At 31.7% G+C, this 16,366-nt stretch overlaps 1 protein-coding gene across 1 annotated transcript in view; it reads right to left on the bottom strand.

The window, feature by feature from the left end:
• Window positions 1-2,993: 2,993 nt before the first annotated feature.
• Window positions 2,994-16,366, bottom strand: part of LOC139523447 (uncharacterized) — a 16,819-nt gene continuing 3,446 nt past the window's right edge. Inside the window, exon 2 of the mRNA XM_071317494.1 lies at window positions 2,994-6,521. Within this exon, the coding sequence (XP_071173595.1) occupies window positions 4,581-6,521 (1,941 nt within the window). The 3' untranslated portion in view covers window positions 2,994-4,580. The remainder of the gene's footprint in view (window positions 6,522-16,366) is intronic.

The following is a 16,366-nucleotide window of genomic DNA, read 5'->3' as shown; positions in this document are numbered from 1 at the left end:
CAAGTGACCAAGCTTAACACTTTGTGTTGATTTTGGAAATAAAAGGACCATAACATAATTTATCTTTTTTTAAAATATGGAGTTTAAATTTAATTATTACAAAGTACTAGTATTAGATTTTCAAAAAAAACTTATTTACCACAAGGATCCGCATCACGAAAGGATTTTCGGGGTGTGCTTAATCACAATAATGAATCTCACTTTGAACCCCGAAAATTAAACCACATATTGAGGGTGAATTGTGTTGTTTTTTATAAATACCTAGTTATCACAGATGATCAATATATATAAAGATCAGCAATTATTTTTGCGTGCATCACGAATTATTACAGGTACGGAGCTTCGGTTTTATGCATAAACAGAACTTTGTCTACATGAATCACATGGCATTGCCTTGAAAAAAGTCACTTACTTCCAATAGATTGTTTTCCCATTTTTAACAGCATGCATCAAAGATAAATTATTTTTCTAATATAAGTATACATGTATCAAGCATTTAATGCATTAACAGGTATCTCAATTAAAAATGAATTTAACTTGCTTTTTAAGTCAAGAGTTTCGTTACCACAAATTACTTAACTCAACTCTTTAATAAGTATATTGTTTTAGTAAATAAAAATATTAGCTTCTACAATTATAGAAGTTGAGTAAAATAGATATATTTAAGTAAAATTTTACATCGTGATTAAAACTAATTAAGATCATTCCAGAAATTTGGGCTGTACCTGATGAAAAATCATTACAATTGGGATAGCAAAATCCTAATTTGTACGGTTTTGTTTTTATTGTTCTGATCTGACAAAACATGACCATAAGAAACAATTAATAATTCTGATTGGTCAGTTATACAAGAGTACACACGCTGAAATGTCTTGCCTTCTTTACTAAACATTGATATTATGTTGATAGTCCTAAATATAAAGCTTTACTTCAAGTTTCACTTAAACTTAACATGATCCAAGAAAATGAGGTCAAGGTCATATAAACCAAACAATAAAATACATGTACATCTTACAATCAATTAATACACAAAAAATAGTTGACCTATTGCTTATAGTTTCCAAGAAACAGACTTAACCAAGAAAACTAAACATTGACCAATGAACTATGAAAATGAGGTCAAGGTTAGATGAACCATGCCCGGCAGACATGTTACTTGTATAGCTTACAATTCTTCCATACAACTAATAAAGTTGACCCTTTGCTTATAGTTTATGAAAAACAGATCAAAACTTGAAAATGAGGTCATGGTCAAATAAAACTTGCGAGACTGAAATGTACATCATAAAATATTTCCATACACCAAATATACTTGACCTTTTGCATATAGTATTAGAAAAAAAGAAAAAAACTCAAAAACTTAACCTTGACCACTGAACCATGAAATTGAGGACAAGGTCTGCTCAGATGACACCTGGCAGCTAGACATGTACACTTAACAATCATTCCATACACCAAATATAGTAGCATTCAGTATAAGAAAAACAGACCAAAAAAGCAAAAACTTTTAACTATAACCACTGAACCATGAAAATGAGGTCAAGGTCAGATGCGTCTGCCAGTCGGACATGTACACCTGAAAGTCCTTTCATACACCAAATATAGGAGACCTATTGCTTATAGTATATGATATTGGATTTGACCACCAAAACTTAACCTTGTTCACTGATCCATGGAATGAGGTCGAGGTCAAGTGAAAACTGTCTGATAGGCATGATGACCTTGCAAGGTACCCATATACCAAATAGTGTTATCCTATTACTCATAATTAGAGAGAAATTAACATTACAAAAAATCTGAACTTTTTTTCTCAAGTAGTCACTGAACCATGCAAATGAGGTCAAGGACAATGGATATGTGACAGACGGAAACTTCGTAACATGGAGCATCTATATATAGAGTATGAAGCATACAGGTCTTCTACCTTCTAAAATAAAAAGCATTTAAGAAGTTAGCTAACGCCACCGCCGGATCACTATCCCTATGTCGAGTTTTCTACGACAAAAGTCGCAGGATCGACAAAAATTACTTCTTGAACTTGAATTTCCAAATCTATATAAAGTTTACAGAATTTCTGGTTTGAAGGCATGTTACAGTCCATGTTACTGTTGCTATAATTTTTACCAATATAAGGCAGATGAGATAGCTTGGGTTTTGTATGCCAATTAAAGTTCCTATTGCCTGATACAAAAAGCGATTGTTTTATGGTTACTGTCTGATAAGACAAAATATTCATGTTACTAGCGTATGGTCTTGAAGTGACAAAAATAGAGAACAAACTTTTAAAAAGCTTCCAAAATATAAGAGTAGACAAAATGTTCTAAACATAAAGAATACAGAAATTGGCTTTCCTACACTTCAAAACTATTTTAGTGGTGTACCAGAGCTGTACAAATTATCTTATAAACATATTTTACAGTCCGAAAGTCGACGATTTATCTTAGTCCTAGATTAAATGATAATTGAGTTATCGTTCTTTAAACGAAATGATGGTAATTTACTCTAGATTTCCTAACGTCAGAATATATTTGCAAAGTAATTTGCAAAACAAAAAAGTAAATATGGCCTCGCAAAACTAACCAATCGACTCGGTGAACTACAATACATTGTGGGCGACTACGAGTTTAAACACCACTTATAAACATGTGAAATTAATGGGAAAACTGAATCTTGTATGCATATAGTGTCTGGGACTCTCATAATAAATATCTGTCCTCATTTCGGTCCAATAGTTTTTGGCATTAATCATGTAATTCAACAACTTTTCAAGTTTCACTTTCATTACCAGAAATAGAGGACAATTTGAACTATAGTCCATACCTTGTCTTATTAGTGTGTTATATATTAAGATATACATAGACTGTTCTTCAAAACAATGATGTTAAACAATATGCTAAATAAATATGAATTGTTTGGTGTGTTTGCTTTGAGCCTAAAGTCTTTTTTAGCACTTTCCTATAAAAATCTGCGTTTGAAATATTCACAAATTTCGTCTCAGTCTAATATCTTTTGAGTTTCAACTCATTGATACAAAGATGTGAATTTAATAGTTTACTGCAATCTAGATTTGAATACACGTATGGTACACAGAAGTGATCGATATGTCTAAAAAATAGTAAAATAACAAAAATACCGAACTCCAAGAAAAATAAACACGGTAAAATTTAAAACCCATATTGTAATGGCAAAAAAAGGACAAGCGATGAAGACAATCAAACGCTGGATTGAGCATGTTTTATGTAGATATATTATGTTAAACGTTAAAAATAGATGGAATTGAACTCAGATTAGTTACATGTAACAATGTAACAATGATGATATGAAACCGACTGGTAAGATTTTCCTGTTTTATCTTGATCAACTAAACACACAAACTACTAAATTTTCTATGTGAACATAGATAAAACACATGATATAATGAATTTAGAAAAAAAACTTGTAAAACCCTTTCAATCAAAAATCAATAATACATATAAAAAAAAGAAGGAAGAAAACAGAAAAAATAATTTACTGTAATAAGAAAACACTTGTGATACGGTGAAACCAATACATAAACTTAAATTTTAAGAGCCTAGTCTATAACCAGCGGATGAAAAATAAACCCATATCATTTATGCTATGTGATAATTATATGAAATTACTCAAACTATAATATCATTCTAATTGGTTTTCAGAATATAAAAAGTACATTGCCGAAACAATGCGAGATTAACTTCAAGATGAGAAATCAAAACAAACAAATTTTACTTTAACTGAAAACTGGAAATGATATGTAAAAGTCACATAAAAATATCAGTTAAAAATGTATCAACAAAAGAAATATATAATATACGTATATAATCTACCAGACAGAAACATCAATTGGAAGTGTACAGTGGAAAAATGTTTTACAAGTTGAAGATATTTGTTTGAATTAAAGTCATATGAAACCTCAAATTAAAACATAATGATGCCTAGGTTTTTTTGTATAAAAAAAAGGATGGTTTTCATTATCAAACTCATGTACATATACTTTTTTTCTAAAGAAAAATCTTTAATTTCGTTGACATATTTTCCGTATGCATGGTGACCTTCGTGTGAACTTTCTCGCAAAAATCTGGTGATCGCAATACGAATGGATCGGTCACTGAAATAAAACTTTTATCTGATTGTACATGTTAAACACGTGCTCATATATCCCTGTTCATTTGTTGATTGTTTACTATAAGGTGACAATCGGTAAACTTTGGAGTCAAAACACGGTATTTAATGAGCTGCCATATTTGTAAAATCATGACAGGCAGAGATGAAAAAAATTGACGATTATACGATATATTTGCGTAAAAAATGATAAAATAAAACCAGTCACTCGTCTCATATGACTACATATATAACACAATACACTGGTTTTTTTTAAATAAAACTCGTTTATCAAAATAATAAAGTTAGGAACCCTAGAACTAATTTTTCTTGCAAAAAAAGTTATCGAATCAGCAGATACACCTTACATATCAAACGTAAAGCATATACTACAAATTTTGATTAACAAGAAATAGAGAGAAGGAGAAAGTATACTCAATTACATGTCTTCCTTTTAATTGTTATCCTTCTGTGATAGCTTGAATTGGTCTAACAGTGTTGTTTCCCGCTTCACATTCCCGATCTTCTAAAGATCTTTCCTGTTTTATAAGATTATAAGCTTTATTTATGGCGTCAAATTTGTTGTCGACATCTTCTGCTGTATGACCTTGATCTGGATGATACTTCAAGGCAGCAGTCCGGTATGCCCTATCTATCTCCCAGTTTGCAGCATTTGCTTCAATCTTAAGTATTTTAAATGCCTGTTTCAAGAGAGATTGTTTTCTCTTTCGGAGTTGTTCTGCACGCCAAGCCATTTCTTCTTTTGGACCTCTTGGTAAAAAAAACCTTGCAATTCTATCCCCAACAAAGAAGTCTAAGGGTGTTAGTATAGCTGCTAATCCAATGCCAACAAAAAATCCGACAGGCCCTGCAACTAACATTGAAATAAGGAAAGCCAAGCCAGCTGTACCAATATCTGCAATAACGTATCTTCCAATTGATCTTATTAACTCTCGCCCAGTTAATTTTTTTTCACGAAAGTCTTTCACAAAGTGCCAAATATTGTAAGACCACCAAGCTATACCCACTGGAATAAGAAGGCGCTGTAGAACTTTACCTGCTTTTTTTGATGCCGTTATTGCAATTATTTCTCCAAAGTCATCCCATACTTTAGTTGCAAAGCTTGCTATCATTTTTTTGTCAAATTTATCATGAAATTCAGGACCACATTTAGGAAGATCTTCCGGAAATTCTGATTGTACGCGTGGTCCACCATCTGCATTATCCTCATTTCTATTCTCATTATTTCTGTTATTCTGAGAGTCCCTAATGGTTAAGTTCCTATTAAAACTAGAAGCAGTAGATCGAGTAGACGTTTTGGATTCTTCCTCATTTTGTGAGAACATTGACTGGCTGAGCTCAAGAGATTGTACCTCTTGATGCAATTTGTTGAAATTTTCTACATCGCTGCAAGTAATCGTGATTGTTTTGTTGGGTTTCATCCTTAATAAAGATGTGGTCATTTCAATTTCAACTTTAACCCTGGTTTTAAATGTCTTGCTTTCTTTTGATTGTACAATCTTATTTATGGGCCAGAGGAAAATTTGTGCGCTTCTACCATCTTTTTTTGTTGTTAACTTTGCTTCCTTAGTACAGCAAAACTCAATGATACCTTCCAGTTCTACTAGCACGTTTCCATTAAGATCAAGGGTAGGGACAATGAAAGGTGGTACATTTTTCATGTCTACTGAAAGTGATTTGCTCAAAAAAAGCTTTCCTAGTTCTATCCAAACATAAAGCTGTGATTCCTTAAACTGCAGCGAATCGCGATTAACTGGCTTAACGGTATATGGATTTCCTGGAAAAAAGTCTGCTTCCACGGGACATACCTTGTAGCGCATTAACGTTCTCTCTCCTCCATCAATGCATAAAGCTTCACTACATAAGGACTTTTCATAAAGCACACCCGGAAGAAGACTTTCCATTGAAATTTCAATTTGTTCCTTTAATTTGTTTTTAATGTGTTCTATTTTTTTTCCACATAGAAAAACATTAAACTTATGTTCTTTTGTTCCAAAATCGCTAGCAAATTCGGATATTTCTGATGCTATTTTGTACATTTTGTGCTCTTTCAACTGAACATTTTTTATTATATTTTTTGGAAATCTCTTATACCTTCCTTCGTTTTTTTCATGGGTGAACTGAAATACGCGTTTCTTGTGTTGCTTCATGACCATTTCAAAGCATTTATTCATTTCCTGTATTTCTTCTACACTTACATTTCGCTCATATAATGTATTTGCTAATGTATGTATAGACATAATCAATTCAACATTGAATCTACTCAAAAATTCTTCACATAATTGACAATTGATTTTGAAAGTTTCTTCAAGGAGAAATTTGTATAGTTCGGGAATAGTTTCAAATGCTCTTGGTGTTTGCTTAGACGTCTCGTTACCCATCTGAAATGAAAGCACTTAGACTAGAATACATGTAGAAAAAAGAAATCACGAAAAGACTGAGGTAGCCGTGTACACATTTTGAAGTTGGTTTTATATTTAAGTTCCTATGATTTTTTAAAGGTTATAGTTATTGTACAATTTGATTAATGTTGACATATGAAGAATAATATAGCCTTTGCAGGGGTTATATATTAACATTAAGACCATTTATTCGCATGATTTACATGCCACTTTGTGGTTCAAAGCCAGTATTCACGTTTGGATCGCCCATAATCTTAGTAATTGTTAGAGTTATTTCTTTCAAATATTTGACCTAAAAGCTTTTCAGTTCCGTTAATTTTTTTGCAAAATTAGGTGAAATGCATTTTTTTTCCATAGATGTATTGTCACTGGTTTGAGAAAATGTATCACTGTCATGACTGTACTCTACTTAAAACTTGCTGATTTTTTTTCTAACATTTTTATCAACTTTTATTCAATATTTTGTATCAAATAAATGCACATTGTTGCATTGACTACACGTAACAAAGATCATATTTTTTTTTATAGGAAATCATATCTAGGAAACTTGCTGTTTGCATGCATAATTTTGCATATACCATAAACAAAAAGCCTTGTTTGTCTGAAACCAAGAAAGATTGTGATTAAAATAATACGTGTCAGTTGGAAGTTTTATTCCTAACTGTTATTTAGAACTTAAGGATAAAAATATCAAGCAAAAAGACGTTGAAATATCTTCACTAAATAATAAATGCCGAATATTTTGTTTAACTTATTCATTCAATATTTGTAATGTTTGTAAATTACAAAATATAACTATACAGAGTAATTAAATATAACTACACAGAGGAATAAAATAAAACTGCACAGAGTAACAATGAGTAATAATATATAACTAACTACACAGAGTAATGAAATATAACTACACAGAGCACTACAAATGCAAGCTGTCACAAGCATACTGGTCTTTCGTATAATTATGTATCACATTATTAAACACATTTTTCTGAATATTTTGTTTATATACGCAATTGATCAAAATTTACACCACTGGTTTGATGCCACTGCTGATAGACGTTTCGTCCTTGAGGGTATCACCAGCTTAGTAGTCAGCACTTCGGTGTTGATATGAATATCAATTATTTGATCATTTTAATAAATTTACTGTTTTCGAAAAGTGTGATAAGTTTGATAAATAAAACACATTTTAATATCAAGCGTCTACATTATTTATTTTTTACAAAGTTCAATGGCATTTCCAAGTTTGTATGAACATAGACTCGTTCAACAGATTTATGAATCGAGTAAATCAAAACAGCGCCCGTGACATTCCCGTGAAGTGAAATTCATTTAAAAGTTACTTAAGTTGTTCGATAAACGCTCAAAATATGACAACCCGACAAAAGATTAGTATTGTAAAGGAAGTTTTACACTAAGGATGCTTAAAATTGGATACGCGATGTGCATAACAATAGAAACTGAAAATGTTGATAAACTAAGGACGTTTAGACAAAACCTTTAGCCAAGCAGTTATATTAAATCCTTCTACCGTAGAACTTTATCAATCTTTCGTTATGGATCCTTACCATTCGCCATTGAAACAGAATAATACACCAAGCCAGTAACACCTTTAAATGAAATAATTTGTCAGTTTTGTGATGGAAAAAAGATTGAAACTGAAAAATATGTACTTTTATGTTTTTTCGGACTTGAGAACGGAAGCCTAACAGATGCAAATAAAATTTGTCCGTTGACAAAATTGTGATCTATTGAGCGTCCGTTGGTGTGTTGACTAAATAAAACGGACACGTAACGAATATATAACTGACACAAACCGGATATGCAACATACGAGCAACGGAAACGTACCGAACAGAACGTATGGCGAGTACCGCATAAAACGGACACCTAAACGGATAAACAAGATATACGGAAAAAATAAAGGCGACAATAATAATACATGTAAAGCGCATAAATATGCAAAAAAGTGTCCGTGTAACTTGTTTAAATGTACCTAGGAAAAAAATGAATACCTGAATTCTTACATGCTGATTACCAATAGATAAACGTAATATGTGGGAACAAAGCAGTATCAAATTTAACTTTAAAACAGAAAATAGAAGCAATAACATTGAGGTGTTGCTTAACTTTTGGCGAGGTGTATATATCTATTTCGCTAATTTGTATCGGCAATATATGGAAGGTTTGGGAATCTTTACTGGCTATCTTTCATCGGGGAATTCAATACAAATGGAATGTTTTAAAGTCATTATTACATTATTCAGGGAGGTCTATTGCGTGTTTTAAAATAGCTCATATTTGTAAGCTATCCATTTAAGTATTCAAACATATCTATAAGATACAAAGACAATTCGTATCAAATCTAAATGTTTCATTTATCACAGTGTCGGGTTGTCTGTGCCTTTTTAGACTTGATGAATAAAAAAAAACGTTAGTGCAACGTTAACTGTCGTAATTGCTGAAAATAATATTCGAGGTCAAATACAAAATATTGTAATGAGAAGTAGTCACATGAATTTAAGCTCTTTAATTCATTGTGCATGATTTTCAATCGATGTGTCTTGTCGTTCGATATTAGATATTTATCTTGAGACCAAATTTACAGTATCGGAGATGATATTCAAATTCAATAATTCAAAATGTTTATTCAAATCGTTTGAAGTCTTCTTATCAACTACAGTTTCAAAATTTAAAAAATCGCTGCCCGTGAATTTCCACGAAACATGAAAGTATTTAAATACTGTAGCAGAATATTAAGGGAAATATATTCATAACTAATGACGTTTTATCAGCCCATTAGCCAGCACTTCTGTAATAATAATTGAGATGGTCATTATTGTACATTAACTGTTTACATAACTTTTGATTTTTGAAACACTAAGGCTATTCTATTCAAGGAAAAGATTACCTCAGATTAGTTTGGAGAAACTTTTCAGCTTCGTACTTTATTTGACCTGACGTGTTTATCTTATTGTTATTCGAGCGTCACTGAAAAGTCTATTGCAGGCGAATTGCGCGTCTGGCGTTGATACAGAATTTTAATCCTAGTATATGTGATGCGTTTATTTAGCGGTCTCCCGGTTTGCTACGAACCATACGAAATGCAACGAATTTACTGCTTCTAGAAAACTTTGTATTTGATTTCATACGAGATTATTTAATTAGTTCACGCGTACAATTATCAAACAATCGTTGTATAAACTGATATGACTCAACCGTTCGATTCGATTTGCTTTGTTTATGTTGAGAAGAATACAGGTTAAACATTTCTTTGGAATAGTTAAATTCGAATTGATTAGACAACTACAATGTATATATGAACAACTGTCTTACACTCGTTTCACTGCATATGTTGCTCATATACGTAAACGTAAAGGTATCAAGATTTACACAACTAGTTTGATGTCACTGCTGATAGACATTTCGTCCGTAAGGGATATAAGCCGATAACAACTTTACATTAAAAGAGGGACGAAAGATACCAAATGGACAGTCAAACTCATAAATCTAAAACAAACTGACAACGCCATGGCTAAAAATGAAAAAGACAAACAGACAAACAATAGTACACATGACATAACATAGAAAATAAAGAATAAACAACACAAACCCCAATATATCATACATGTTTGCCCTTTTAAACAGTAGCTCAACTTATAAAAAATAGACAAAAAGAAAGTACAGCTAAATGTAAACAACATGTATTGCAACATGAAGAATAAGACACAGGGTATACCTATTCTGATTTTTGCGTGCGCAAGAACAACTCATAGTTTTGGCTCATAGTTTCCGTGAATACCTTTACATGCGTTTTGTGTTTCAAAAAGGAAAAAGGGATGAAAGTATATTCTAAATGCAAAAAACGAAGAAAGATGTCATTATTAGCTATTGTGTTTTTTCAAACTTTTGATTAAAATCAAATGTGTATTCAGAATCTATTCAGATACATTATTTCAGTGTGGATTACAAAGAGGATATAGTCAAAGCAGTTAATAATGGCAAGTTTTATAAATATTATATTTCAGAATGTAGTCTTCTTCTATAACTTTTTGTTTCTTCTCGGGGTTTTTTTTACAGGGATAATGAGGAAAAAAAAAGAATAGCATATGAAGACATGTTCTTGTTGAACCATATCAAGTGCACCTCAGTCGATTTTTATTTCAAATACACAATTAATATGAACAAACGAAGAGATAACAACATGCAATCAGTTATTTTTTTGTTGGAATTTTCAATTTTCAAGAGACTGTTATTGTTGTGGTACCACCTGAATACCCCCCTCCCCTTTTTTTTCTTTTTCTTTTTTCTGCAAGCTCGTATCGCTCTTTTTTCGTTTATTTGTGTATTGAGACCCTTGGTTTTTTTTAAATATTACCAAAACGTAAGTTTGTCTCTATTTTTTTTTGGAAAAATTAAAAAAAGAAAAAACGATCACTGCGAACAAAGTGCGAATTGGACACACGCTTGGTTTGTTTGACAGATCAAATGCGGTAATGTCTTCCTTTATTCTGCTTCCCATATTCATCGTCGTTCATGAGCGAAGTGTTGCATTGTATTCATATAAAAAAAACACTTGTAAGTCAACGCCGTAATCAGAAATTCTAAAAAGTATCATAGTCCCACAGTTCATGAAGGAAGTTCGAGATTCGCACTTTGTACACAGGATAAGGGTTAGGTTGTTCGTGGTCCTTGTATTGCGGCATAATCTATCACATTTTTGAAGTATTGCTTTATTGGTTTTTTTTTCATTTTAATTGTAGTTGAAAATGCTGTTAAGAAGAATAAGAGCAACATGAGAGGTCAATTTTGATCATCTAAAGACAGACGAGGATAAATCTTTTGAAAAAAGAAATTAATTAAGGCAACAAAAACAAGACTGGCAACAAAAATAAGACTTACAACGACCATAATAAACTCATTGAATTAGTGCGAAAAGAGACAACCCAAAAACATGAGGAAAATGGCTGAAATATAAGTATTGGTAGTGTTAACAATCAATTTGAAAGTGTTTTTTTCCCTCGTAAAACTGGTTTGATGAGTGACAAAATTATTGTATTGGAAGTTGACTTTAATAAAATGGTTTTTTTATTGTCATTTGTTCTCTGGTTGTATTTTTCTTTACATGATGAAAACAATTAGGGTAATTAATATTTTTTATTTATTTCAGTGATTGAACTATCATTTACCTGTAATAATCAGTTATGCTACCTTTAGCTGTCCAATATTTTTAAGAAGAAGAGGGCTATTCGTAAAAATATTGGACAGCTAAATAAACTTATCATAGATAGCAGGACTAAATTTTGTATATACACCAGACGCGCGTTTTGTCTACAAAAGACTCATCAAGTTCGCCCGAATCCAAAAAAAGTTAAAAATGCCACAAAAAGTACGAAGTTGAAGAGCATTGAGGACCAAAATTCCTAAAAGTTTTGCCAAGTACAGCTAAGGTAATATATGCCTGAGGAGGAAAAGGAAACATAATGGTTTCTTACAGGTAAATGATCCAACAGTCCAATCACTGAAATAAAGAACAGGTAAAACAACAGAATGACGTCACAACAATGTTTTAACTGAGGGTACCACCAGCCTAGAAGTCAGTACTTTGGTGTTGAAATGAATATCAATCATATAGTCATTTTAATAAATTTAACGTTTACCAAAGTGTGATAAGTTTGATAAATAAAGCATACTTTTTTATCAAGCGTTGTCCTTATATTTTTTTAAAAGTTCAATTACGGCTCTCAGTTTGTATGACGGTTGCTACGATAGCAAGTCGAGGCATCTTTAGGTACTAATAATGCAATTTGTGATTTTTGTTATCTTGATATTTTTTAGCAAGCTTTGGGCAGTAAGGGAAATACACCGACCCTTTATACGACGATTTCTCAAATAATCGAAATCATCTTGTCTTCATATATTTGAAATACTGTAAAATATGTATTGCCAAAATAGACTGTTTATATATATTTATTAAATGATATGAGCAAATGAGCCATAATACGGATAAATCAGCAAGTGCAATACTGAATACGTTCCACTGTCGATATAAATCAAGATTTAAGGTAGCAATACACAGTTAGAAATTTAATTTCGCATTATGGCCATGGTGATTTTTTTAAATATGAAAGTTTTTGTACAGTAAAATTTATTTTTAGATAATTGAAGAATAATATAGCCTTCTTAGTGGATTTATAAGATTGTTGATAACACGATTTATAGGCCATTTATACGTTTTACATGCCGTATTTGTCTATCCGTACCGTCCATAGGTCCATAAATTATTGTAGTGTTTATCAACAAAGATTTTGCGCTCGATCTTTTCAATTCAATTGTATGGAAAAACGAGAAGAAATGCGTATCATTTTTTTTAACCACTTGATAGATATAAACCTATGGATTCAGGAAAGGTATCACTGTAATTGATTGAAATTTTCCTTTGGACCAAATTTTGAAGACTTTTGTTATATATTGTATCTAAGAAATGCAGATTGTTGCCATGGTTACACCCAAAAGGGATTATATTTCACCATTTTGACCATTAGAAATCAAATCTATGGAAGATTCTCTTTCTATAAATATATACATGCATAACATACACACAATGTATAAAGCCTTATTTGTTAGACAGGAGGGGAAAGAGAATGTTTACAAATTATGAGTGTCAATTTTAAGTGTTTTTCCTAACTGTGAATTGCTCTAGTATTAATTAATGGGTGTTTTTATAATGGTCCTGTTATATGTCCAAGGTCTGTAATAATGGTCGAGGAAGTATGTAATGGCCCGAGGCAACGCAGAGGGCCATTACAGACATCCGAGGCCATTATTACTAACCGAGGACATATAACAGAGCCATTATAAAAACACCCATTTCTTAATACATTTATTAACCAACTGAATAAAAGTGTATGTGTTAATATACCAAATATCCAAGATATTAAGTTGACAGAAGTTATGTGTTGAAAAACAGGATGAACAGTGATCCTAGAAAGCCGGGAAGGATCATTCAAAATTCAAATTCAAATTCAAAATTCAAAATTCAAAATTCAAAACTCAAAACTTAAAACTCAAAAATCCTACATTAATCTATCATGATTCCCCGCGCTTACGAAAGCCAAAAAAGATCGCACTTTCTTTACACTTTAATATACTACTGAAAGCTATTTTAGAAAGCTTGTTAAGAACACGAACCCATTGAAACAAGGCAAAGGGTCCGTTATACCTTCATAGGGATACAACCAACTTTACCATTTGAAACCCTTGGTAACACAGCGTCCTTGCAAGTAGCAACCCTCTATCAAGAAAATAGGAAAGGAAACCCGAGCCCTATACTACTACAGCTGGAAAGTCGCTTCACTGAAATGGAACGTTCACAATGGAAAAATTTAAATCATCGCTTTTTCGTAAAGTTTAAACATGCATGAAATACTTACCACTGGAGGTTAAGCAATCAACAACAAATCTCTTACAATAACCTAGTTTTCCAACGGAAGAATCTAGTTATTAAATTATGTATATGCAAAAGACAGATTTTGTGTATCGTTTATCAAATTCTGATGATTTTATGTTGTTATGTCAACAAAATTCGAAAAGTTTTGACGATTTTTGTTTATGTTATTTGGGAGTTACGGTCTATGATTGACGAAAGATGATACTTTTGGCATTTACTTATGTAATTCCATTTATTACGAAAGCGAATAAGGGTCATCCTTTTTTATTTATTTTTTTTCAAATTGTCGACTTTAATCTTGGAATTATCAACTTTAATCTTGCAATTTCCAACTTTAATCTTGGAATTTTCAATTTTAATCTGGGTGGACTGAGGGGTTAACTTCGATTTTTTTGGGGTAGGGTTGTGCTATGTTTGTCTAAAACAATGTACCCATTTTTATATAATATTAACTAATATATAGTACCTATATTTATGTTGCGGAGACGATTTGAAATGTGCAGTGGAATAAATTGTTTCATATAATGTTCGACGATTTAGGATTTGGAATTCGACGATAATGTTATACCAATAGCATTATTATATCCATATTATATAACTAACGAATATTTGCTAATATAACTACGTTTTAATCCAATATTTACAATATATACAATCATTTCGTATTACAATTTCACAACATTGTTTTCGATGTTAACTTATCGCATGATAAAGACGATCTGTTTACGTCTGAACATTAGAGAAAAATTTTCACGCTAATTTAACCTGAACCCAGAGAATGACCAAGACAAAGTAATTAAATCAAATCGCCACAGCTGCACGTGCAGACGATTTTACTTGAACTCTAAATGACTAGACTGACCTACTGAAGGTGTCATAAAATTTAGGAATACCGTTAAGATTAACAATTAACTTTCTACACAGTAATAAATTCTTTGGAAAATACCGATATCTTTAACTAATCTTAGCAGACGAAAATGTAGCTCTATTTCAACATAATTATATTGAAAATTAACGATAAAAATAAACTTGCAAATTTATAAGTACAATCAATAAAAACCGATTTCTACTCTATTAAAAATCCTAACTATAAACAATCATACTAATAAAAACTAAAAAGCTATTGTCTTCAATTCAATTTATATATTAAAATTGTGACCCGCCATGACATTTCCAGGCTTAGGGAGCTACCATTTGATTTTTATGGGGGGTGGGGGGGGGGGGTGGCTAGGATGAAATTTGTAAAAAATAGGCAGGACACGAGTTTTGAGTTAAAAAAAAAAGGCAGGATGAGACACTTGCAAAAAAAAAGTCAGAATGACAATTTATGTAAAAATGAGTCAGGATAAACTAAAAAAATAAAGCAGGACCGAATAGAGTGAAAAATAAAAAGGCAGGACAGAGATTACATCTTAAATTTTTCATCCTTGCCCCCCCCCCCCCCCCCCCCCCCCCCCCCCCCCCCCCATAAAAATCAAATGGTAGCTCCCTTATGGAGGTGGAACGTCATTGTTAGAAAAATTATAAACATGATAAATATCGAGATTCAATGAAATACGTATAGCTTCTTTTTTGCAGACGCCGAACTATACATTATAAATAAGTTTTTAAGAAGTTTTACTTTATCGTTTGAAGTGAAAAAATATTTGAATCTACATTTTAAATTGATCAATTGACAAAAAAATCAAAATTCTCTGCTCTATAGATTTTATTTCATAAATGGAGTCTGAACTATATCCATCACAAATGCACCGTATCAAATTCATATATCAAAACACTTAGTTATAAACTGTTACGCGTCGCATACTATGTATAGAGACATGCATTTTAATAGTCTCTTATAATTCTGTATAGAATGGCTCTCATTTTATCTAGTGTTATTTTACAATGTGTAAAGATTGATTGTACTTGTTGAGAGATGAGACTTTAATAAAACATTGAATTGAATTGAATTGAATTGCATAATAAATCTCAAATAAAAGAAGGAATTCTTAAAGCTTACTTTGACAAATTTTAAACTAATTTCATTTCAACAAGTTTAAATTACATGTTCTAAAATAGAGCTAAGAATTGTTTGTATTGTAGTAAATATAATTCTTTGAAATTTTATTCAAACAAGCTATTGAACATAACTAAGAGTCAATAAATATAATAATTTTGTATTTTATAAATTAGTGCCTTCAATAAATAAAAGTCGTCATAGAACAGTCTCATTTTCATACCGGTATTCGAAATGACTCGTTTCATTGCTTTTACAAAAAATATATCATAATAACAGTGTACGTATAGGAGCCAGGGACAAAAAGGGGACAAAACTATGTCCCCTCCCATTTTAGTTTGCCTCCCTCCTTTTCCACACACAAACTTTTTTCAAACTT

The sequence above is a fragment of the Mytilus edulis genome, chromosome 5 (genome assembly GCF_963676685.1).
Source record: "Mytilus edulis chromosome 5, xbMytEdul2.2, whole genome shotgun sequence".
NCBI classification, from domain to species: Eukaryota; Metazoa; Mollusca; class Bivalvia; order Mytilida; family Mytilidae; genus Mytilus; species Mytilus edulis.
The sequence above is the reverse complement of the archived record's forward strand: the minus strand, read 5'-3'. Positions and strand labels throughout refer to the sequence as shown.